We start from the raw sequence: 24,217 nt of genomic DNA, 5'->3' as shown, positions 1-24,217 counted from the left end.
AATCCTACTCTTTCTTTCTCAACAGAGGAAGTTGAGGCTGCAGCGACCGACTCAGAGCCCAAAACAGAGGAGGCGCCAGGTGAGTGCCGCTGTAATGTCAACACAGTGTCACATGATGCATATGAAAAATGTCTTTCCCCTCTTTTTGTTTGCAGCTCCCAGTGAATGAAGTGCAACATGAACGACTGCACAGATGAGTTTATTGGGAATGTTTAGCCTTGTTGTTGTATGTTCGAGTGACAGCGTGTGTAGGTGTTATTGTGTGAACGACGTCGCCTCGTTGCCAAGATGCAGACCCTGTGATAGAATGCTTTCAGTCAGGGTTGCTCAGCCATCACTGAGCCTTGTTCCCCTCGTGACGGTATGTTGCTGCAATTGATGTTCGCAAACTGTATATATACAGAGTTATACGGCACTTAGTGTTCATTTTCAGAAGATGTCATCAGTTCAGGATAACTTAAATGATAAACTGTCTTTGACGTTTCTATTTATTATCTTATAGAAATTTATAATCGCAGATTTTCTTGATTTAACTTTTCTACAAACTTATAATTCCAATGAAATTAAAGCCAAATTTGATTATATTATTTTTTGGGTAAGATGGCTTTTGATTTTACAACAATGTTTGTAATGAATATGAAGCGCTGATACTTAAATGATTGTAAACATTAATAGAAGAGCAAAAATGAGATAAAGGTACACATGAAAACTGTTTTTGTTTGTTTCTGATGTATCAGGATTTCTAACTGGAAGGTGCCCAGAAATCTGTATTCGGCTATGAATTGTCAAACTTTTAAAAATGCCACCTTAAAAAGGGACATCTAATACATGTACTTTCATTGATATTTTAATGCAGGATGAATACATACGTCGGTGATATTTTAGGGCGAAATAACCCAACTGCAATCAGAGGTTGGACTACATTTGTTTATTAGTGAGAACTGCACTTTCATAATGTGTTATACGTTTCTCTGGCGCCAAACAGATGATGAGAAACCAAACCAGAAACAGCACAAAGAGAAAGCCGACTTGACCCTGAATCTGGCCACTTGTGACCAGGGAATGTTAGACAGATAGTCAGACTTCATCATTACCCTTAGTTTTATCCTGGTGAATTATGTACTGCTCTATTGTTGAGGGTTTCATTCTAAAATGTTGTAATGCTGACTGTAGTTCAGAGGTGCAGTCAATCCAGCTGAGAAACTCATTTATACTCAAAACTGAAAAGTCAAGATCCGATTTTGGCCTTTCCATTTGTCATCTGGAAATACATGAAGGCTTCCACTGTACAACTACAAAGGTCCCTTGATGTTGAGACTACAACTTGTTTGTGATGTGGCCGTCTAGTCAGGAGTCAGAGAGAGGACCAAGAACAGCAACCGCCTCAATTTCCACCAGCCCACCCTGAAGACAAAAAGACAATGAGGGCATAGGAAAGGAAGACATTGTGGGTAATACCAATAGTACAATGCAATGCTTCTCTGTAATATTTATGACACCAATATCTAGTTTAGCATGCTAACATTTGCTAATCAACACTAAACACAGTACAACTGAGCTGATGGAAATGTGTGAATTAGTTTTGTGATGAAGAGCTGACGATGCCAAGTTGAAAAGTCAGGGTATCACCAAAGTTATAACACTTCATCCTGAGGGGAACATGCATGTCCGCACAACATTTCATGGTGATCCATGAAATAGTTGTGAATATATTTCAGTCTATCCAAACAATACAATATGCATTAGCACCATTTCCCCACTGTGCTCATAGTGAAAAAGGCTGCTGAATGAGCATGCATCTAGCCACCATGAATCTCCACAACACCATGTGTACTGGTGTCTCTGAACTGGACCACAGGGCACTGCGGGTTCCATGCCGGTGTACAGGTTTGGTTGCACTTACTCTGGGGAGAGCAGCGACTTGGTAGGCAGCTCTGGCTGGAAAGTTACTGCTGAAACCTGGAGTGAAAACATTTACACTATAAGTATACTGGAAATCCACCAGGTAAATCTATAACTCTCTATGTAAATGTATTATTTGATTTCTGGGTACAACTTTACAATGATACATACACAAATCAAAAAAAAGTTCAATATCTTGAAGCATTTTACACGAGACAAAAAACGTTCATAATAGAGTCAAATGTCCAAATGCATACACAAGTAATCACATGTAACAGACCCAGTCTTTGGATCACACATGTCTTTCCTTTAGGGTCAGGGAAAGTTCCCCGGTTGTGGTTTAGGGTAAAGTCCGGAGGGAGGTGGGAGAGCTCGGAGACTATACCCGAGGGTCAATGGCCCGTGCTGCAAAGCCTGCTGGGAGGGTTGAATTACATCTGTGTGCCTGCGCTGCGGTGTCCATTTAGAACTCACTGGGCGCTGCAGCTACCATTACACCTGTCTGTTGTGATCCAGGAGGAAGTGCCCCAACTGAGCGGCCTGAGAGAGGAGGCTGCATTCATACAGCAGAGGAAGGGCTGAGTGAGCTTGTCTGTCAGGTGACCGCTTCACCTGTCACCTGTCATCTTCTGAGAGATGTTGGTGAAATATGACACTGCATGTATGCATCATGGAGTGTGCCGCTGGAATAAAGACAGACTTTTACAGTGTTTTATTGTAATTTATCAGTAAATCCTTAGATTTAACGCAATGCGTTTAAAGCATGGACCATACTATATGTTTTGTTAGATGAAATATGATTTGTGTGCACTTTAGCAAATGGAATAACAACAAGTTAAATGTGAAAGATCTTTATAAAATACTTTTGCTATTCCATATTAAAATAAAATACAATTAAATCATCATTTGAAGTCATAATAAGGGAGTAGAGCTATAAATTGGCAGATTTAATATTTGTTTAATGACATAATGTTTTACTTTCAGTCTTATAATGCATCATGCGATTGCTAATTTGATAAATAAAATGATTAAAGCATTACAGTAAAAATCTGTAGTTATTCCGGCTCCATCCACAGAAAGGTGTCGCATGACCATCAATGAAGACAATTTGAGAGTATTTAGATTCGTTTCATTTCTCCGATCATACCTCCCTTCACAAAGCCAACGGTCAGTGAGACCAGCACTGTCGCTAGACATTCAATGCCTTGCTCAAGGATACTCAGCAGCTACACACTCGCTGACATGCCAGCTTGAATCCACTTCCTTTCCTTGAAGAGCAGTCTCCTTAACCACAACCCCTATTTCACAATAACACACTTTATGAAGAAGTAAGGGATAAGAAGGAACAAACCAGCGGTCTATTTGATAAAAGGAAGTGACAGCCCAGTCCCACGGCAAACAGTGACTTAGGTGTTTGTGCAAGAGGCTGTGTCAGGGCCACAACAGTGACGCTTATATAAAATGAATAAACTGGGCTGCTTCTATAGGTTACATGGATGTAACAGCAGCTCTGACGGTGTTGGTTCAAGGCTAGCCCCGTGTGGCTGCTTATATAGTAGAATACATAGAAACACACACCAAAAAAACATGTAGCACATTTATCAATTTGATAAGAAGACCACTTCTACATTTTTCTATTTTTAATCTGCTTTCTAGCGTGACATTTAAAGTACAACAAAGTATTTCCTTACATGTTTTGTAGACCTCATTGACGCTGTTGAAGTCGTTGATGTCAGCGAGCAGCACAGTCGTCTTCACCACTGAAATCAAAGAGTTCACTTATCTTTAATTATCTTTGAACATAAACCATATGGAAACAAATGAGTGGCAGCTGAGTTCCTGAACAGCCCTGACAGCTCACCGTTGGTGTAGTCACAGCCGGCTGCTTTCAGGATCTCCCCCATGTTGACGAGAGCCTGTGGGATGAGACATTAGGATCACCTTCCTTTATATACATGTGGATTAGATTTTTCAGAGTAAATGGCATTCAGACGAGGCCTGGGAAGCATGCTCCTTTAAAGTATTACATTATTATACAATTTACTGTTGTGTTCTAATAAGTAGCACTGCTCTACATAATTAATATACATTTGAAGGAGTGCTTAATTTCTCTGTGGAGGTCAAAAGCACGTGACACACACCTGAGCGTCTTGATTCTCTTTCAGCTACTTATATTGTTACCACTCTGGGAAATAATGTCACACTGATGACTAAAATAGATCATCTGTCTCGCCTCACCTGTTTGGCCTGAGCCGTCACCCCTCCATCTACCAGCTGACCAGAGGCCACATCCAGCCCCAGCTGACCCGAGATGTACATTGTTCTGTCCACAACAACCGATTGGCTGAAGATGAGAGAGAGAGAGACGCGCACACACACACACACACACACACACACACACACACACACACAGTCATATAACAGTAACAAAATAGTGAATAATTTGCCAAAAAAGTTTCTTTATTGAAGGAATACTATTGATTAAATATAATTATGTTGTATTATGTTTTGGTCTAAAGTATAATCTGCTTTATATAGTGCTGAATCAATTCACATCGTATTTCCTAATTTTTAAATGGACAGCATGTTTCAAAGAAGCTGTTTCTGAAACAAAACTTAAGAATCTCAATGACCTCATGTTCATATCTAAACCCACAGCCATTCCGAGACACACGTTTTTGTGGTAGTTTATCAAGTGAAATGTTAAGACACATGAAAGATAATACGACAATTTTACCACCAGACACCAACAATGGCTAAGTGACCTTGAATCCGAGGATCCAGATAAGATAAATCAGAGGCCATTCACTCTGAAGTAACTCCACCCACTGACAGCTCATTGGCCAGAGGAGGAACACCCCTCACATTGCGCACACATTGAACAAGAACACACACTAAACTGCTGAATTTTTGTTAGATGATTACTTTGGTTTCTATCAATTCACTATAAATCCAAACAGTTGCATTTCTGTAGATATAGAGATATGTAAAGTTCACATAAAGTATTTCACAGACGTAAATCCTCACCTGTATATTCCCTGTCTGACAGGGGCTTTTGAAGTGTAGGGGATGTGTCGACGAATAGATGCCATTTCAAAGTCAGCTGTCTCTACTCTGCTGTGATTCTTCTGCTCTGATCAAAGTTCAGCTCCGATACTTGTATTTCATGCGCTCAAACCAAGCAGGTGAGTTCATTGTAAAGCAAGACCCGCCCTCAAATGTTGGACAGCTTCTGCCCCCCCCCCCCAAGTGTCACTATAAATAGACAGGTGTGCATACTATGTTCCGTTTCTTAAGTTCCCTTACCTGTATGGGCCGATGGCACCCGGGGCGCATGTAGTGTTGACGATCTGTCTGATGAGTACAGACATGTTTTCCGGATTTGTTTCCCAATCTTTCGACACCGCAGACTGGCCGAGAATGAAGGGAGTCGTTGTGCAACAATGCGCTGAGAAAGAACAGCTGTCGTAAAGTCTACCGTAAAGTCTGCCGACAAGTTCACGCTGCTTTGTTTTTTTGGATACGCTCCTTTGTAAATTGTGTGCAAACGGAACAGTAGCGTCCTTCATAGAAAGGTTACGGTACGACAGGTGGCCGTTCTGCTGCAAGAGGTCTCAGAGGTCCAAGTCTGTTTTTACAATCTCAGATACGATCAAAGCATTCCACTGCAGATATGGTTAACTATAAGTAACTTTTATTATGTCTTGCACCTGTTCAAAATAAAGTATTACAAACAAAAGATAATAAATTAGGTGGTTCAAACATAAATGCTTACGTTCCACTCTTCCCTCTCAAGTCATTATATTGCAGAAATAACAGAGAAATAAATGAAAACAAAATCATATAGCTATATATATATCAAACCGTGATTTCAGATAACTACACATATTATGGCCAATTCTCTGCAATGTCATATTTCAGATGTTTTTTGTTGTTGTTATTGCACAGAGCAAATAGTTTGTTAAAGCTTCCATAATAACTCACCTACAAAACTAAAACATGCATAGTCTGAAACTCAGAAATCAAGTCACATATTTGACAAAGGGCATAAATAATAACAGCCAAACCAGCTACCATATTTAAACCAGTGTCACAAAATGAAAATGAATTCTAAACACATTTAATAAATAAATTGTGAACGCTTGTGTGCGAGTTGCAAATGAACTGCAGACTTAATTTATGAGAAAGTTAATGATTTCTGTGAAAGAAGGGGTTTACAAAAAAAAAAAGAATGGATTCATGTGTCTTAAAGTGTAAACTCATTGTAACATAATATACATGTCAAAAATAAACTACATCCAGCCGGTTGTTTCCCTCAATAAGAGTAGTAAGAGTTTCCATTAAACATTAAAAATTGTGAAATAAAGTCTAACTGACATATGTGAGTGAAGAATCAGATAGCCGCCTATATCTGTTTTTTTAAGTATAAGCACGACATAAACAACCAGTTTGAAGTAAGTAAGTAAAGACAGTCGATCACTGAAATTAACAGTTTTGTGTTAAACCCGTGTCAAAAAACCAACGGCATGAACAGTAACAATATCTTCATTCCTTCATTAATAATCCCACCTAAATGCCAGAAAAAGCACATTCTCAACCAAACACTTATATAAGCGGCAGAGAAAATCTTTAAGTAATTGTAAAAAATGTCTGCAGCTTCTGTTTTTCTAAAATGTCCAGTCTCAGTCAGACACTTGAGTCTCTTATCTCAACTTGGTGAGTTTCTTTCTTTGAATACAACCATAAAACAGTTTATCGGCTACTTGTTTCTCTTCACTGACGCTTTGAATATGAGATGGCTCCACAGTCAAAATATTTTTGAAAAGTTATATTAGAATCTGAAGTAAATCAATCATAGTGCGGAACATCTACAGAAAACATCATAATTATTTCAACCTTGGAAAAAATCTGCAGAGCTTTTTAAAGACGCAAGCAACATAAAACGAAAGAAACGGTCATGCAGTAAGTTGGAATGGATTCACTTGTCTATTCTTTTTAAACTTTAGAATTAATTTTGGTGCCTTTCACCGGTTTTGAATTTGAGTAAATCATCTCGATAAGTAAAAGCTCCGACTTTAAATTCATGAAGACCATGGGGAAAGTGGTACGGGTGGGTTATGAGAAACCAAGATGCTTGGACTCAATATGTGCACTGGATGTTTAAAAGCCCAAAAACATCATAATTAAATAAATGATAATTAAGAAATTCAAATAGTCTGATCCACCATAAAAAACATGCATGATTCGTTCTTCACCACCGACATGATTTCCGTCACTTCTCTCCGTCCTCACAGCTTTCCACATTCCACTTCTGACTCATCTCCAAGTGAGGAAATGGATTTAACCACCTGATCAGGTTTAAATTATTTTAAGGCATTCTCAACTATCAACATCATCTTGATTGTCTTTGGTCATGGACAAGCCTCCACAGCTTTTTGTTACAGGTATTTCCAAACTAGGCTCTATATTATATTTACACTAAAAGTGAAATGTCTGAGGAAAAAAGACGTTGACCACTGTGATTATGCTGCTGCTACTGCCAGAGGATAGGCTTCCTTATGTGTCGCTGGAGTTCCCCAAGCATTTCCTGTGGAAAAGGGGGAAGTCATGTTGTGACTTTCAGATGTATGAAAGCCAAGCCTCAGTTCTCTTTGGCCACAGTCCTGAGTATCATTCATGGGAAAGCAACTTTACAGGCGCTGTAGAAACAGATATAAGACTACACCACTAGACGAAGTGTAGAAACAAGGCAGACGAGTAGATTCCAGGAGCCAAAATGGATGTAAAAGAGGCATCCAACTTCCTTTAAAGGCCAGCTAGCAGGCAATCAGAACAGCAGTGGGCTTCCAACAAAGACAATACGGTCATCTTAGTTCCTCTGAGTCAATGGGATGTAAGTTTTGTGGTGATGGTGGCTTTGGGGAGCCAAAACTAGCGCGAGAGGCACTCAGAAGTTCTGTTGTCGTCTCTTCTTTGCATCCATGGCATCCAGGATGGGCTGCCTTTTGGCGGTGTAGCGCTGCCTTAGCTCTTCAATCTCACGCTCCATCATGGGATCCAAGGCAGTCAGACGCAGCTGCAGCTCCTCAAAGTCCAGGTTCTTCAGCTGCTTGACAGCGCACAAACAGAATCACAGACAATGAGTCATACTGTATTTAGTGTAACATCTGTCTGCTGTTTTGATATTTTTTTATTTTACAACTGAGGCACTGCTGTATATTCATTCAGGTCAAACTCAATTAATTACAGCAGATCACATGCTCAGAGAAGATGTTACTCACAAAGTCAAAATCTCCATCTTGGGGCACCTTCCAGTTGTCTGGGAAGACGTTCTTGGACTGGATGTGGTAGCCGGGTTGCTCCTGCGGCTGGTTGTGGTTGTAGTTCTCCTGCTGCTGGGCTGCCTTGTTGGAGTCCTGCTTGTCAAAATAGTCCATGAAGGACGGACGTATTGGCTGCTGAGAGGTGGCGTGTCCTGTGGAGGGAGGAGAGGTTTTCAACTCTTGATCATCTCGTCTCCTTAGTTAGTATTTCCCTGTTTTTGCCATATGCATATGACAATACTATGGACAAGAAAAGCTAATAACATCCACACTCTCATGTTGCCTCAAGCCTTCATTTAGCTTTTGTAGCATAAACAGTGAAGTTTGGTGGAAACTTGGAGTTTTATGATAGTTAAACTTAAGAGAAGTGTGGACGTGCATCCCTTTTTCTCCCCATAACTGAATCAACATTATGTGTGTGTGTGCTCACTCCTCATGGATCCCTGGTCTTCCTCATCATCTTCATCATCATCACTGTTGATGACCATGGTGCCCAGGTCTGACTCTAGCATGGTGCTGCCGTGTTCAATCATGGTCTGTGCCCCGTCACTCATGGTGCTGGTGGCCCGCATGGTTCCTGCACCCTCTGAGCCTGACTTCACCATAGTGTGAGAGTCCACCTCCGTCTCCTCCTCCTGGAAGACATTCAGTCGTATGGCCTCAACATATAGCCGTTTAAAGTCAAGTCAAATCTAGTGGTTGCTTGAACACAACCTTTATTGTTAACACCTCAGGATACTTACAGAGTTGTCGTCCTCCTCCTCCAGCTCTCTCTGCTGCTCCTGCTGCCTCTTGGCTTTCATCTCCATGGCCTCAGTGATCAGATCTCTCAGGATTGTGACCGGCTTGGCTTGGCTGACAAATGGGTGCTGGACATTCACAAAAGAAAAACAAAAATGTGTTTTGTGGTAACGTTAGTGGCTCAATTGCTCTTTGACAGTGTGAACACAAATGGAGCACCCAAGGTATTTTAGTCACCTCTTTCATGTAATCAGTTAAAGTATTCCTATACCAAAGTGTTTATGTTCTGCTCTTACAAGTTTACGTGCGTGCGTGCGTGCGTGCATGTGCGGGCGTGCTTGCATGTGTGTGTGTGTGTGTGTGTGTGTCCTTTCATCCTCCAACCTGTAGGAGCTGCGTGGCGGTTGCCCTCTGCTCTGGATTCTTGACCAGACACTTTTTCACAAAGTCTGTGAAGTCGTCTGACCAGAGCTCCGGCTTCCTGAATGTTGGAGGGGGGTTGGTGGGTATCATGAAGATCGCCTGGAGGAAGGCAAAGAGGTTTCAAAAAGTCAGATGGAATAACAATGAAATCCTGCTACAGGGCCGAGTTCTTGAACAAACTGTACACTCACTCTCATGGGATGGATGTCAGCGTAGGGAGGTTTGCCCTCTGCCATCTCTATGGACGTGATGCCCAGGGACCAGATGTCAGCGACACAGTTGTAGCCAATCTCCTGGATCACCTCTGGGGCCATCCAGAAGGGGGTGCCGATCACAGTGTTTCTCTTTGCCATAGTGTCCTTCAGAGGAAAACACAAAGTTGGAATCATCATTATGAACGTAGAAGTTTTCAAATCATTACACAGAAATTCACAAAATCAGTGAAAGACTATACATTCAACGTGGAAGTTTGAAAAGCACATTATCTTTGGCGTCACTGGTACAAACCATCAAACAACTGCTATAATGTTACCGTTAGCTGTCCAGCGACTCCAAAGTCAGCCAGTTTGGCGTGTCCCTCGGTGTTGAGGAGGATGTTTCCTGCCTTGATGTCCCGATGGATCTTCCTCATGAAGTGGAGGTATTCAAGACCCTTCAGCGTAGACTTAAGAATAGTGGCGATCTCATCCTCTGTCAACTAATGTGAGAAGGAAATAGAAAACACATGGATTAAATATGATCCAAAAGTAAACAAATAAATAAGGTATGTAACGCAAGTGTGACTTATTGTATTATCCATCAGAAGTTCACCATCAGAGACAATCGGGACATTTTCCTCTTACTGCACAGCTAAATAAGTTTAGCAAATCATTAAAATGTGTTATGTCAGCGTCTACAGCAAAGGACCTACTCTGTAATCTATCATTTCAGCTTTTTGACAAAATGGGCACTGAGGTTTCAACACCATCATTTGTATTTAAAAAGCAATGTCATGTTATGTCAGTGTCTTGGTCAAACTATCAGTGAGGATACACATTATAAGTCATTTTCTCTGAATAAAATACAACAAACCTCTAAGGTTGTAATAACACAGACGCACCACAAATATATCTGTAAGTACCCACCGTCTTGTTGCGCAGTCTGATGATGTCAGACACAGAGCCAGCTCCACAGTACTCCATGACAATCCACAGGTCAGTGTTCTTGAAGTAGCTGCCATAGTATTTCACTACATATGGGCTAAAAGGAAATGCAAAACAGGATGGTTATCAACAGAGAAGAATAAGTTAAGTGAGAAAACGTATGTAATTTAAGACATCAGATAGCTGTTCAGGCTGCAGCAGCTAACCAATGCTGTTAAATCAACTTGGAGCAAAGTGAACTATGGAAGCAAATATGATCTTTTGAAGACAATAATCTATGTTAAGAATTTGGTGGTTTGGGCAAAGCTGTGTTCTACTCGAACCTGTCACACTGCTGCATGATGGAAATCTCCTTGATGATCTCCTGCAGATCAGACTCCACAGGAACCTGCTTGATTGCCACCACCTGGCCTGACTCCTTATGGATGGCTTTGAACACGCTGCCATAGGAACTAAACGCACACAAGTACATTTACAGGAGACATTATGAACAAAGGAATGCAATACACAACAAAAGAGGTGCATTTTTAAAAGTACAGATGGTCGGATGGACTTAAATAAACTCAGGGCATGGCACACAAGTGGAAACTGAGGTTAGTCAAGAGAAAAAAGGTCTTACCCTTCACCGAGTTTCTCTAGAACATCAAACACTTCCTCTGGCTGTTTAGTCAAGCTGTCCTCACTCAACTTTTTCAGCTTGCTGAAAAAAATGGAAAAAATCAGTTGTAACTTCGGTATAGACCTAAAAAGAAGTAGTGAAAGCAATGTAAAACTACCACTGGCGCATCTGAAATCAAAATCTGGGTGCTTTCCAGCACATACCATTAAGTAATACACACACATTTATGATTTTTTGGAAATAATGCATTAAAAATAAGGTGTTAAAATATATAAATAATCCAATTGTTTGCATACGTGTTCGCTTCAAACAAACACTACAGCAAGGGATTAATTTAAGGTGCATCATCTCTTCTCGGGTTAAAGATCATCAGCTCCGTTGGCAAGAAAATCAAACGAATCACCATGGCAAAAAAAAATGGTTGCCAATGACATTCATTTGTTTTACTTGGACGTGTAAAATGGTTTCAACTCACACACAATGTACTCATTTGTATTTAGTACTCGTCCAAATAATAACGTAGCATTAGAACAAAATGCTCACTAAAAGGCCCTAACGAAGATTAACAGCTACCAGACAACGAGACAATCAGAGGCTTAAACACTGGGCCTGTGACTTTGGTCAAGATGAGACGTCTAACATATTTAACTCGTCTTAAATGAGTAACAAGTTTTAAAGAAAACTGGTCAAGCTAACTAAGTTAGCATCAGCTAGCTGAGCGACAGTTGGCCCGTTAGCTAGCTAGCAGCTTGAAAGCACGTTTAAACCCTCGGAATTAAACGAACCTTTTGGGCGCAGCCGGCTCCATGATGTAAAACTTCAGATAATACAAAGGCAACAGACTAATAGTAAGTTATGGCAACGTTGGGGCCGATAGTCAAGGTGTGAACATTGTCGACAGAGTCGTTGTTGTCAAAAAGGAGGGCCAGCTGAGTGTTCAGTTGATGGACAGTCTGGTGACACCACGGTTAGATATTTAGAGAGCGCCCTCTGTGGGACCGGAGTGGAACACAAACACGGGACAATTTATGTCCTTAGAAACATAGAAACAATGAATAATCTGTAATAAATACACAACAAACAACATTTAATACTATGGAATCTGTCATATATATGATGTGCGTTGTTTGGCATAAAGGGAAAGATTACGCTAAACGTGACGCGGTATCTCTGACCAATCGCGAGACAGTTTGCTCGGAGGTGGACGACGCTTGTACGCATGTGCGCAAGCGGCAGTGTGTGATGTGAAAAGGGAGGTAAACATTTAACCTATCGTGTGAAAACGGTGAGTCTTATTTTTACCGCCACCTTTCGTGCATTTTAGATTTCCTATATCCATACAGAAGTTAAGGCTTCTGAAAGACATGTGTTGTTCACGGTGCCTCCAGCTTTATACGGGTCATGTCGGTAACGGGACACAACATGCTGTTTCTGTGTGTTAGCATGCTGTACCGATACAGATGTGATGGTGTCAACATGGCTTCTTCTGTCTTTTATAGAGAAGCAACATGGATCCACAAAAAGATGTGCAACCGCCCAAACAACAGCCTATGATCTACATATGTGGAGGTATCATTACATTATATATAGTGTTTGTGTTTATTGTGCAGCTGCTAACGATGCTAATGTACCATAACTAATGTGCTATGGCTAACTGCTGCTTTACATCTTCTATCACTGCCAGTACAGCTGCACATTATTACTATTTGTGTTAACACATACGACAATATAATTACACACAGTTCTAGTAGAACAGTAGTTATGTTTGTACTGTAATGGTGCTGCTGCTTTTTCATTGAATATTATTCAGTTCCCACGGTCATGAATGTATACCGTGTGCTCCAAATAGCATGTTTTTATACATTTAATTAATCAATTGTTTAGTATTGTGTCATGCATGCAGCTCTGCTCAGACCGCACTGGATTACAAGACACCACACAATTGATGTAACCCTTTTCTGTAGGACAGCATACAGTCAAAAGATATACATCCACATATACATTTTACAATAGTCGGAGCTTCATGTCGACAACAAAATAATAAATTCACTGCCAGAACTGATACCGTATAGATATGATGTAACCTTAACTAAAAAAACAAAATCAACAAAAGAAAAGTGAACCCACATAAAGGTTAAACAAACAACAATATTTTTTAAAATGTTGCAGGATTTTGTTGAGCCACTTCATGTAAAATTGACAAACTAAAATCATCATATCACATTACAAATAACAGTTCCCACACATCTATTTTTACTTGAATATTTATGAATCTTCCAATGTAACTTGAACTAAAATCACTGGTCTCTAAATAAGTAGTAATACATGATTCACATTTATAAAAGAAAGTATATAACGTGTTCACATTAACCAACCGAGTTTAAAACAGTGATTTAAAAAAAAAAAAATGTTTACACAACCGCATAACAAACAAATCTGTAAGAATCCCTTGGATGGTTTATGTGTTGTTGTTGGTTTTTGATAAATGTGACCAAGATGCATTCATCTTGTATTTCTGGTGGAGAAACTTATGTAATAGAGACACGTATTCCTGTACTGAAATTTTCTTGTAACCTATCAGCCGAAATGTATTCTGACATTGACTCATCTGCAATAAGCTCATAACGATTATCTTCTAGCTAATAGTACTACTACTAATAGTAATTGAATACAAGAATATTTTTTTTGTAATATTCTTTTATTATTTGCAGAATGTCACACAGAAAATGAAATTAAGGCCCGTGATCCAATCCGATGCAGAGAGTGTGGTTACAGGATCATGTACAAGAAGAGAACCAAGAGATGTATCCTTTAAATGAAATGTTCTGTGACGGCACAATATTTGTATATATTTTATGAACTGAGAACTATACCTGTACATTACCTTGACTCTTGGCTTTCAGTGGTTGTCTTTGATGCCCGATGAAGAAGAGGAGAGCAACCATTTAGATTTGTGTGTACTATTTTTGTAGTGGATGACCATGTAAATAAATCGGTTGACAACTCCATATATTTTGACTTTCAGGTCTGAATTATGGTTGAAGCTCAACATTTCACTTCGACACAAGTAGTTCTGTTTTATTACCCAAGAGTAACAGATGAAAGGTTTTGCTTTATTAAAAAACAAGATGTTTTAATAGCCTTGATTGTGTTGATGTTTTTTTTTCTCATTTGATCCCATGATTCATAAATTTCAGTTCACCCACATATCCTTAATACCCTCAACAAGTCAGCAAGTATTACTTTTTAATGATAATATCTAGATAGATAAAGAATATTTACAATACTAGAGAATACAATTTCTCAGGTCTTCTACTATTTTTTTCTTCTATTTAAAAAGAATATGCTATGAGAAATTATGTTATCATTCAGTTGTGCTATGATGGTCCAACCTCTTTGGTTTGATTTTCCTTAAAACACCCCTTTTCTACTCGAGGTTCACCCCAGGTGGTTGCATATGTGTACTAGTTGTCACCAGTTTAAACAATGACTGATTTCTTAACCATAACCCTAACCCTTAATTAATAGGCTGAAATGCCTTAAATTATCCATACATTTGCGAGAAAAAAAAAGCAAAGATGAGAATAAGGTTATATACATAATTTTGTGAAGCTAAATAATTTCTTAGGTTTCTGAGAAATACCTATTAATATGTTATTCGTTATAGGCAAAATACAAAAAGTCTTCAATTTGGACACTGACCCTTTTTGTGGGCCCCAACCCCTAAATTGGGAACCACTGGGCGGTCCAGTAAAAATAAAAGAACTACAGCCCAAATAATTGCCTTCATATTCCTTTTTTTTCACAGCAGCCATTTTGCCCTGTCCAGTAGGAAAAGCACAGATGTTACAGCTCACATTAATGATGGCTTAGTTCTATCCCAGTGTAAGTCATGACAGTGGGCCAGCATGTACAAACCTGAAGCGAATATTTCATCAGATTATTTACAGCTGTGTCCCCTTGAAAAAGACAACGTTTGAATTTACAATGAAAAACAAATTGTAAAAATAAATGCTTTTGTTTTGTGAGCGTTTAAAGAGCAAATCATTTGTAATTTCCCATCGTCATTGACAATAAAGAAGTATGAAATAATATATCGTAAAAACGATTGTTTTCCTCTTATTTGACATGATCATTCAGGTGTTTTGATATATCTGCCTGTATGTCATCAACCGCCAGATCCCTGTACCGTGAAGTCTAATCTGATGCTGTCCCATCAGAGCTGTCCTGCTGCAGCGCTGCATCGCAGTGGCACCTCCCCCCTCCGCAACGTCACACCACGTTATCTCGTCCAGGGGGCGTGTCCTACAGAAATCCCCTTCCAGGCTCAGACGTAGCTGCAGCTCTGCGAGAGGAAGAAGCAGGGAGGAAGGAAGAGATTGAACACACTGCGGAGGGAGTGCGGCTATGGGTAACGCACAGGACAAGCCCCCGGGCAGCGGAGGAGGGGGAGGTAGATCAAATCAGGCCACGGCAGGCAACGGGACGCGAAGCCGGGTTGGAAGCACCGTGGAAAAGCCCCAGAGTCAGAGAGCTGCGGCGAAGGGGGTGGCCAATGGCTCTCGGAGGGAAAACAGTCCTGCTGGTGGACAAGAGGAGCAGGGCAGCCCTGCAGCAGACGCAAGTTATCTGGACGCCCCCGCTGGGGCCCTTCCTCCTCACCTGGCCCGGCTCAAGAACGCAGGGAACCACCTCTTCAAATCCGGCCAGTTTGGGGATGCCTTGGAGAAGTACACGCAGGCCATTGATGGATGCGCTGAAGCTGGTGAGGGAGATGTGAACCGTTTGTGCATTTCATTAGAGCATTCCCCTCATGCGTAGTAGCATTTAATCCGGGGAGAAACTGTTGATTTAGGTTACAAAATATGTTCCACTCTCAGACATCTCTCAGTAGAAGCAATCCTGGGTTGTTAAACTTGACATACACAACTGTAATCAAACAACTGTAATAACCTATTATTGACAGCGGTGGTGTCAATATAGTTGTATGTCACATTGAATTGCAGTAAGGAGTTGGGCTCTTTTTCTCTCTAAATCTATTTTTTGTTTGGTCTGTAAATTGTCAGAAAATAGGGGAAATTTCCATGTTGACGTGTTAAAAAATGGCTTATTTTGTCTCAACAATTCAACATCCAAAGATATTCACAATTGTAGAAATTGCACAATTTCCCACTTTAGAAGATGGATCTGTGAATTTCTGTTAAAAAAAACTAGTGTTTTTAACTCTAGAAAAGACTCATGCAGTGAACAACAATAACACTTTATCCTGTTATATATTTATACCTGTTTTGAAAAAATATTGAGTGTAAAGACATGCCCCTCTAATGTGCTTTTTGATGAAGAAAAGTCTTCTAAAGCAACTTCTCATGGCAGTCAAGCCACTAATGTAGGAACAACAACACTTGGCAAAGAGTGAGACAGAAAGTCTCTTGTAGCATCTGTGTGCCTCGTAAGGGTATCGGAGACAGGTTGAGTGTCCCATGTCAATTTTGAATGCATTATTCTTGTCATGCTGCTCAATTTATTTTCCAAGTCAGCCTGCATGTGCTCATATTCATACACTATGATCCTAGTAGAGGGTGAGACCAGTGGTCACACGTTCTTAGTCTAACGTCCATAAACTGCAGCTGAGACCCGAGGTGTCGTTGGTGATTTGTGAGTGCAGTGTTGGCACAAGACAACACAGCTGACCGTAGACTGAAGACATGGGCTGGTGCACATGGGGGCTTTTAGGTCAGATTGAATGTCATGCTGCACCTTTTAAGAGCAGTCAGCCTACTTGTACTCCTGTGGCTCGTAAGAGGGATAGCTCTTTCTGCTATGCTCGCTGCGTGACAGAGGCTGACGAGAGCAGACTAAACAGAGAGACTCTCAATGTGTGATTTAGCCTTTTTATGATATTGTCAAAAATAAAATCCCTATTGTTGAAGAGTATCAGCACTGTTGTTTTCAGTCTTTGGGCACTCAAGCAGCATGTGATAACTGATGCTGCGCTGTCAGTTGTGAAACTGCAGTGGAGGCCCAGAGGAGGAAGGACATTGTAGAAAATGACTCCAGCTAATGTAAAAAAAGAGCTGTTCTTAATATGAAGTAGTGGTCTGTCCTTACACCTATGTGTTGATTCTGAAATGAAAGATGACTGGATTGTGGTTTCACCGTTCATATAAGTTGGTTGTATTCGTTCACCTGCAGGCATCGACAGTCCAGAAGACCTGTGCATTCTCTACTCCAACAGAGCGGCCTGTTTCCTGAAGAATGGAAACAGCTCAGACTGCATACAGGACTGTAACAAGTACGTGACACGTGTCAGCTCTGTGCTTGTGTGTTTCTGTCAGATTTATTATTGCTCTCCTGTAACCTAACGTTGTCAGGTTCATGAAAAAAAGAATATCGCAAATAGATGCAGCAGGACTAGATGGTCTTATGTAGTCTGTGCACACTTCTTCTTGGTCAAAGTCTGGTGACTACATGACCCACAATTCAACTCAACTGGTAACTGCTGGGGAGGTATCACAGAAGGCTTTATATGCAGTCACACTTCCCACTTTTAAACTAGACTTTGATGTGTTGAATCGGTGCAGTTCTCCTTTTAAGATAGCGTTTGCTATTGTTGCATTTGCCTCACAATGAAAGATATCAGCTTTTGTAGTTAAATGAAATTACCTTTTTAATATTTCAGCTTGTATCAAGTAAGTATCAGTATATTAGTGGTTGATCTCAGTTTGTTACTGCATGACTTTCCTTACATGTGTATTGAAATAATCTAAAGACTAAATACATGTCGATATCTTTTTTTTGCTACATTTGGTGACTTACATTATGATTTAATGTTCGCTTTTCCATAAACGGTGTCATTTCTTTCACATAAATGCTTCCTCTTTTGTTATTCAGGTTTGGTTTGACTCGACACTGTGTGACTATTTGTGGTGTGAGGAGGCTGCAGGAATCCCTCTGTCCAAAGCAAAGACTCACATGTTTATGAATGGGGAGCTACAGATCATACCAGTTGCACCTGTGAGCCACAGTGGGAAGGTGCAGACGGTTTGATCCTCTGTCTCTGCGTCTCTCTGATCCTCTTAGGGCTTTGGAGCTGCAGCCGTACTCATTGAAGCCCCTGTTGCGTAGAGCTATGGCCTATGAGTCACTGGAGCGCTACATTAAGGCCTACGTGGATTATAAGACTATCTTGCAGATAGACACCAGTGTGCAGACGGCTCACGACAGCGTCCACAGGTCAGCTGAAAACATTATAAACTGTAGCAACTTTATGGGCCTTCTGTAACTTGTCAAGTTGTGTAAGGAAATGGTTTTCAAAAAGTGGGTTTTCTTCTGTTCCATCCTTACACACTTATAGTTCTTATAAAATGTATGTTAAAACATTATCTACCATTCTTTTTATTGTTTCGTGGAGAAATACATTTTCCAATATGCATTTATTAAGGGTTGAAGCGCCTATTAATTTTGTGCTATCAAGGCCGGAGAGTTTGCACATCTTCATTCAGCCAACAACTCCTTTCGCTGATGAGAGTTTCCTAATTATGTTCCACTTGCGAACTGTATACAGTATGTAATCTTTACAGTGTGCAGTTTTTACAGTTAGTATACAAGACATCAACATACTTGTCTGTTTTATTCTAATTCTTCTACTCGGATAACAAAACCATTTTCCAGAAAGTGTATTTATTTTTCAGTCAGTGCTTTATTTCAGAGCAGATAACTTTACATGTCCCAGTAGGAAGAGAACACGTGTAAATCGTCAAATGAATAATGACTAAACCCTGTCGTGGTAGCAGCATTAATCTGGCTAATTACACTGCGTGTTGTACTCTGTGTGTGTGTGTGTGTGTGTGTGTGTGTGTGTGTGTGTGTGTCCTTCGGCAGGATCACCAAGATGCTTATCGAGCAGGACGGTCCTGAGTGGAGAGCGAAGCTTCCAGAGATTCCCACCGTCCCTCTGTCCGTCCAGCTGCAGCACAGAGACAAACCGATCAGCGTGGAAGTAGCTCAAGCCCGAGCTGCCAGGGCTGCTCAGGAGGAAGGTCAGTGACATCGCTTCTTCTCAGCTTAGTTGTACGTTTAAAATACCAACAGTTGCTAAGTGTATTTATAACCTCCTAGTCTTCCTCTAGACCATTCGCAAGCACACATGCTCACACTATAACACGTATAGTGTGAGAACATGTGCTTCCTGATCCAATAGAGTTTATGGGATTAAAGCTATCACTATGTATACCTGTGATTTACTTTCCGTTGGAAGCTTTTGTTCTGACATAAAAAGGAATCTGACACCTTTTGTTTTTTTCTTCCTGCTTGGACAAAATAGTTTGTCTCTTCAGATCATGCATTATAAATTGTGTGTGGAGAATTTTGAAATAAAAACCCCTCAAAATAATAGAATCGTAAGGCAGCATCAGAAGTCGATCAGTGACAATCAGTGTGTAAATGTTGATGAGCAGTGGTAAAGGCCGTCAGTGTGTGTGTGTGTGTGTGTGTGTGTGTGTGTGTGTGTGTCATCAATAATGCAGAAAAGCGAAGGCGATCCACACGGAGTGTAGCACTGCTGTAATGGAACAATCCAGGTCAGGTTTCCTGTAGGATGCTCCTGCTCACACAGACCAGAAGGCTCCATATTTATATCATATATTTAAATATATTTGTATACATGTTGTGTATAAATACACAATTATAAACACACACACACTAAAATATTGATAAATAGCTTTATTTGTATGCTCTGCATAACATTTTCATACACAGGACTATCATCTTACACAGATAAAGCACCTGACCTACACACACACACACAAAAAGAAGAACATAACTAATCTCTGCATGGCACACTGCTGTTGTTGGGGAAACAGAGGGGAGGTGGTTCATCATGATGTCAGTGTTTAACATCTCACGTTTATTAGTTAAATCCGGTATTGTTTTGTTTTTAAAGGATAAAACACCATAAGGTACCAACTTCTTTCTGCCTCTTCTTTCAGACAAATGTCCCACTTACCTGTTCGCTACATTTTCTACCTGTCCACCAGATGCTCTCTGATTTTCACCATACTCCCTCATCCACACACTCGCATGTTTTGTCTTATTCCTTTCGAGCCTCTGTTACCTGATCATTAATCTGAACCTGCATTTAAGTCTTTATATATCTTCATTGTGGCACAAAAACTATTTGAGCAGTACAAGTCTGTTGCCCCGCCTGCACATCTGGAGACTATTATGTATGTATGTCAACTCACTTTCACTCAGTTTGCTGTGGTTCAACTGTTGATGCTGATATTTAAAAAAATATTCTTCTCCCATAAGAGCGTAGTCTGCCTGCACATGTTTGTCATGTATGGTTTTATTGTATACTGTTATATAAAATGTATATTATATTGGATCCTTAAAAAACAAGATTACATAATCCATTAAAACAGAAAAATATGTTAGTGTAAAATGAATCCCTGTTTTTATCAACTTCCGAGGTGATTGATCAAGAATTCTGGTGTTTTGCTCATCAAGGTCAGCTACAGAGCAGTTTTGGGAATAACAAGTCCGACTTTATACTTTTTATTTGACATATTGTCAAAGTAGTAGTAGAAGTATTGACAGACCTCTCAGCCAGAGAAAAAAAAATACCTTGGAGATGTGTGGCAAGTGTGAATTTCAAGCCTTGATGAGTCCGTTTTCTTCTCACACTTAATAAATAATTTAGGCATGCGTGTGTGTGTGTGTGTGTGTGTGTGTGTGTGTGTGCGTGCGTGCGTGCGCGCGCGTGTGTTTCTCAGCATAGCAGAGAGCTCAGTAAGCAGGAGTTGTCTCATCCCCTCTGGTCCATTCTGTCTGCTGCTGATGGGATTTATTGATTACTCTTGAAAAAGTTTGTGCGCTGGACTGATGGGAAAAGCTTGTTGAAAGACAATGTTAATTACAGACCATAATACAGTGTGACATATCTGTAACCTCGTTGAAACTGAAGACAGAAAGAAAGTCTAGTTCTAAGGTTGTTTGTTTTTCTCTTTCACCTGTTTCAGTGTTGCATTGTTGCTAAATTGTAAATTTCTGTCAGCAGCCAGGAGAAAAGAGGCCTCCTTTACTTTATTAAAACGGGAAGGCAACGATCTGGTCAAGAACGGACATTTTCAGGAGGCTCTGAAGAAGTACAGCGAATGTCTCACATTAAAACCTGATGAATGTGCTCTCTACACAAACAGGTACGCATCAAACAACCCTAGAGTGAGCAACTTTAGCAGGAAAGTACCTGAATTAAACTGTGAAAGACACTGTGCTTCAGTGTCACAGGTACTTCTAACCTGGCTTATGAGCTCCTTTAAGGACTGTCGAACGGGGAAAACAGTAGAGGGCACCACAGGATCGTAACCTCCGTTGCCTGTAGCAGTAGCCTGAATGACAGAGATGGACGTGCTGCCTTCATTGACCCCTGTACTCTATTCCACTCTAGAGCCATTTGCCTCCTGAGACTGAATCGTTTTGAAGAGGCCAAACAGGACTGTGACTCCGCCCTGCAGATGGAGCCGGGCAACAAGAAGGCCTTCTACAGACGCGCCCTGGCTTACAAGGGTTTACAGGTACCCGTCTACCGCAAACACACACGCATTCTGTTATTTATTTGAAGCGGTTAGTTTAGACAGGTGGCGGCCTTCATTTATCGGCAACATCTTTCATCCACTTTCTCTTGATGCATCTTTTCCAGGACTACCTGTCGGCCAGCAGTGACCTCCAGGAAGTCCTCCACCTGGACCCAAAAGTTCAGGAGGCGGAGCAGGAGCTTGAGGTGGTGACGAGCTTGCTGAGACAGAGCCTGATGGATAGTACTTCACACACACCAAGGGTAAAAGATTGTTTATATGCACATTATTTTTTATTATCAGGTTATTTGTCAACATTGTCAGACACTTAATATTGTGTTATCATGATTTAGTTCAGCAGATATGTTGTTCACCCAAACCATCTTTTTTTTTTAAAGTGCCCCGACTATTCTTAAAACAAAAACAAAAAAAATACGTTTAATTTTGAAGAGCTTCCTTTTAGATTAGAATTGATTAACCTCATTTGCATTTAATGTCCTAATACAACAGGTCTAAATAATAACCGACGGTGTTGAAATTGCAAATAAGAGAGGAATAGTTTTTTAAACCATAAGAAACATAAGATACCCTTTTGCCGATCCATGTGTTAAAATTATAAAAACAATCAATAAGCACTGCTATACTGTGCCTTTTTATTTTTTCACTTACACAAAAACAAAACAAACAAAAAAGACTGACTTTCGCTCATTTCCTCCAGGTTTGATGTTTGTGGAGGAATGAAACAGGTGTGCGCACGTACTGTTCTGTAGCAATTATGGAGGAAAAGGACTCTCAAAGCCATCGTTTGCAGTAAGAAAAATTTGAAATGACTGGCGTTGACTTCTGGGACGGGCTCCTTGGATGACCAGCTTTTCAGCTCTGCACCATCTGCAACGTGTGCAAACCACACCATAACTCCTGAGTACACAGCCTTACATAACAGGCAGCTTTATTTAAAAAGGCTAACATCAAGGTACTCATGACCTGCTTGCACTATAAATCATTCACATGACGTAATGTACTGCATATACAGATCGATTGTAACAGGCTGCACAGCGCTGTTTTATGGTGGAGTAGCACGGGGAAGAGTGTATTATGTGTGCCTTATTGAGATTTCTACCACAGTCCGTTTGAAATACGCCAAGATTCAACTTTGATTTGTTTTAATGATGTTGGGTTTGGTTCCATTATGTTTCACTGAGCTCACGACCAAAAAGCACTGACAGAAACTGATACAACTGTATATAGAGATAAGGAACTCCCAGGAAGAAAAGACATCTGGTTCAATGTTGTTCTTTTCCCCAGGGTTTCAGCTATTCCAAGACATCTGTCATTGTTTACATGTTTTATCAGCTGCTACTTCAAAAAAAATTAACCAACACCTTACTTTAAAATATTTCTACAGCTAAAGACCCTGAAGAAGTGATGCGTTAAAACTTTAATTTAAAATGGTTAAAATAATAACTTATCACATGTTAAAATATCCCATGAGTTCAGTGCTTGAGTTATTATTAATTATAAAGTTTCCCTTTATTGGTTTAGGAAACGTCCAGCAACTGAGGGTAGGATTACTTAATCATGTACTGTAAGAATTGTAGGTCTCAGGTTCAATCTTGAATGAAACCAAGTTGACTGCATGCGTCTTTGTGTGTGAATAGGTGTACAATATTTATGTTTGGAAAGTCTCTTATCAGAATAGTTTTAATAGCTCTGCTGAAACAGCTTGTTGTCTGGCTTCTCCGTCAACTGGTTCAAGTCCCTTAACAAAAACAGTTTGGGATGCTGCTGGTTGAAACCTCCACGGCAACAAAATAACTCCTTCATGACATCTTCAAGTGAATATCTAGACTTTGTAAAGCCAGACAGCTATGAGCCCCACACAGGTGTTTTCAATCTATTTGCTAATTAGCGCTCCCCTCAGGATGTCTAGTCGGGGCTTGATTGACTGCTACCTGACACCTGTTGGGACTTTTAACACTCTAGTTGAGCTAATTAACTGAAAACACCTGTGTTGGTGTGCTGGATGCATTTTAAATATCTTCCTTTTAATCTCATCTCTAAACAATGTAAATCTTTGTACAGCACAATGTGCCACAACATAAATTGTTTTCATACTTTGATGTATTGATTAATATGTCCAATCTTATTTAACCCATTTTTTCCCCCTTGTGTGGTCTAAATAAAAGCCTAAAAATCTCAACTAAATGAAAACACCGGATATAAGGCTTGGCGTGTGTGTTGCTTTGTGGAACGTAAGAGCATGTACTGTATGTAAATAGTTTGGATGCAAATGTAAATAAACTGCTATATGAATGCTTTAATGTGCCTTTCGGTTTCTGCGGCTTGATTGTAGGGAAACAACAAAAACACTGCAGCAAAATTGCTGATTGCTGGTCACTTTGCACGTTATAATAAACTCAACAAGTCCAGCTGATCCGATGTCATACAGTCGACAATAACTGACAGCACTACAGAAAATCATTTCCATGTCAA

At 40.2% G+C, this 24,217-nt stretch overlaps 4 protein-coding genes across 6 annotated transcripts; 2 read left to right on the top strand and 2 right to left on the bottom strand.

The window, feature by feature from the left end:
- Positions 1–906: 906 nt before the first annotated feature.
- Positions 907–5,327, bottom strand: rida (reactive intermediate imine deaminase A homolog). Of its 2 annotated transcripts, none has more exons than XM_034545248.1 (6): positions 5,209–5,327; positions 4,141–4,246; positions 3,764–3,818; positions 3,594–3,662; positions 1,904–1,959; positions 907–1,404 (listed from the first exon to the last, which is right to left on the bottom strand). In XM_034545248.1, exons 1-6 carry the CDS (start codon positions 5,271–5,273, stop codon positions 1,348–1,350), a joined length of 408 nt encoding a protein of 135 aa, XP_034401139.1. In that variant the 5' UTR covers positions 5,274–5,327; the 3' UTR covers positions 907–1,347. The 2 variants fall into 2 exon arrangements, with proteins under 2 accessions (XP_034401139.1, XP_034401141.1); XM_034545250.1 differs by lacking the exon at positions 5,209–5,327 and adding an exon at positions 4,930–5,101.
- A 247-nt stretch (positions 5,328–5,574) lies between these two features.
- Positions 5,575–12,119, bottom strand: stk3 (serine/threonine kinase 3 (STE20 homolog, yeast)). Of its 2 annotated transcripts, none has more exons than XM_034544702.1 (11): positions 11,936–12,119; positions 11,151–11,231; positions 10,855–10,983; positions 10,514–10,628; positions 9,922–10,086; positions 9,581–9,748; positions 9,351–9,488; positions 8,969–9,094; positions 8,656–8,860; positions 8,184–8,377; positions 5,575–8,011 (listed from the first exon to the last, which is right to left on the bottom strand). In XM_034544702.1, the coding sequence occupies exons 1-11, from the start codon at positions 11,956–11,958 to the stop codon at positions 7,850–7,852; spliced, it is 1,506 nt and encodes a 501-aa protein (XP_034400593.1). In that variant the 5' UTR covers positions 11,959–12,119; the 3' UTR covers positions 5,575–7,849. The 2 variants fall into 2 exon arrangements, with proteins under 2 accessions (XP_034400593.1, XP_034400594.1); XM_034544703.1 differs by having other exon boundaries at positions 5,575–8,008; positions 11,936–12,117.
- Positions 12,120–12,336: 217 nt separating this feature from the next.
- On the top strand, positions 12,337–14,214 carry polr2k (polymerase (RNA) II (DNA directed) polypeptide K). The gene is made up of 4 exons (XM_034544706.1): positions 12,337–12,435; positions 12,650–12,719; positions 13,862–13,954; positions 14,054–14,214. Exons 2-4 carry the CDS (start codon positions 12,659–12,661, stop codon positions 14,074–14,076), a joined length of 177 nt encoding a protein of 58 aa, XP_034400597.1. The 5' UTR covers positions 12,337–12,435; positions 12,650–12,658; the 3' UTR covers positions 14,077–14,214.
- Positions 14,215–15,424: 1,210 nt separating this feature from the next.
- On the top strand, positions 15,425–24,045 carry spag1a (sperm associated antigen 1a). Its single transcript, XM_034544705.1, has 8 exons — positions 15,425–15,915; positions 17,343–17,442; positions 18,231–18,383; positions 19,032–19,189; positions 21,208–21,349; positions 21,598–21,724; positions 21,850–21,987; positions 22,443–24,045. Exons 1-8 carry the CDS (start codon positions 15,558–15,560, stop codon positions 22,446–22,448), a joined length of 1,182 nt encoding a protein of 393 aa, XP_034400596.1. The 5' UTR covers positions 15,425–15,557; the 3' UTR covers positions 22,449–24,045.
- The last annotated feature ends 172 nt before the right edge of the window (positions 24,046–24,217 follow it).

This window comes from Cyclopterus lumpus, chromosome 11 (assembly GCF_009769545.1).
Source record: "Cyclopterus lumpus isolate fCycLum1 chromosome 11, fCycLum1.pri, whole genome shotgun sequence".
Classification (NCBI taxonomy): Eukaryota; Metazoa; Chordata; class Actinopteri; order Perciformes; family Cyclopteridae; genus Cyclopterus; species Cyclopterus lumpus.
The sequence above is the reverse complement of the archived record's forward strand: the minus strand, read 5'-3'. Positions and strand labels throughout refer to the sequence as shown.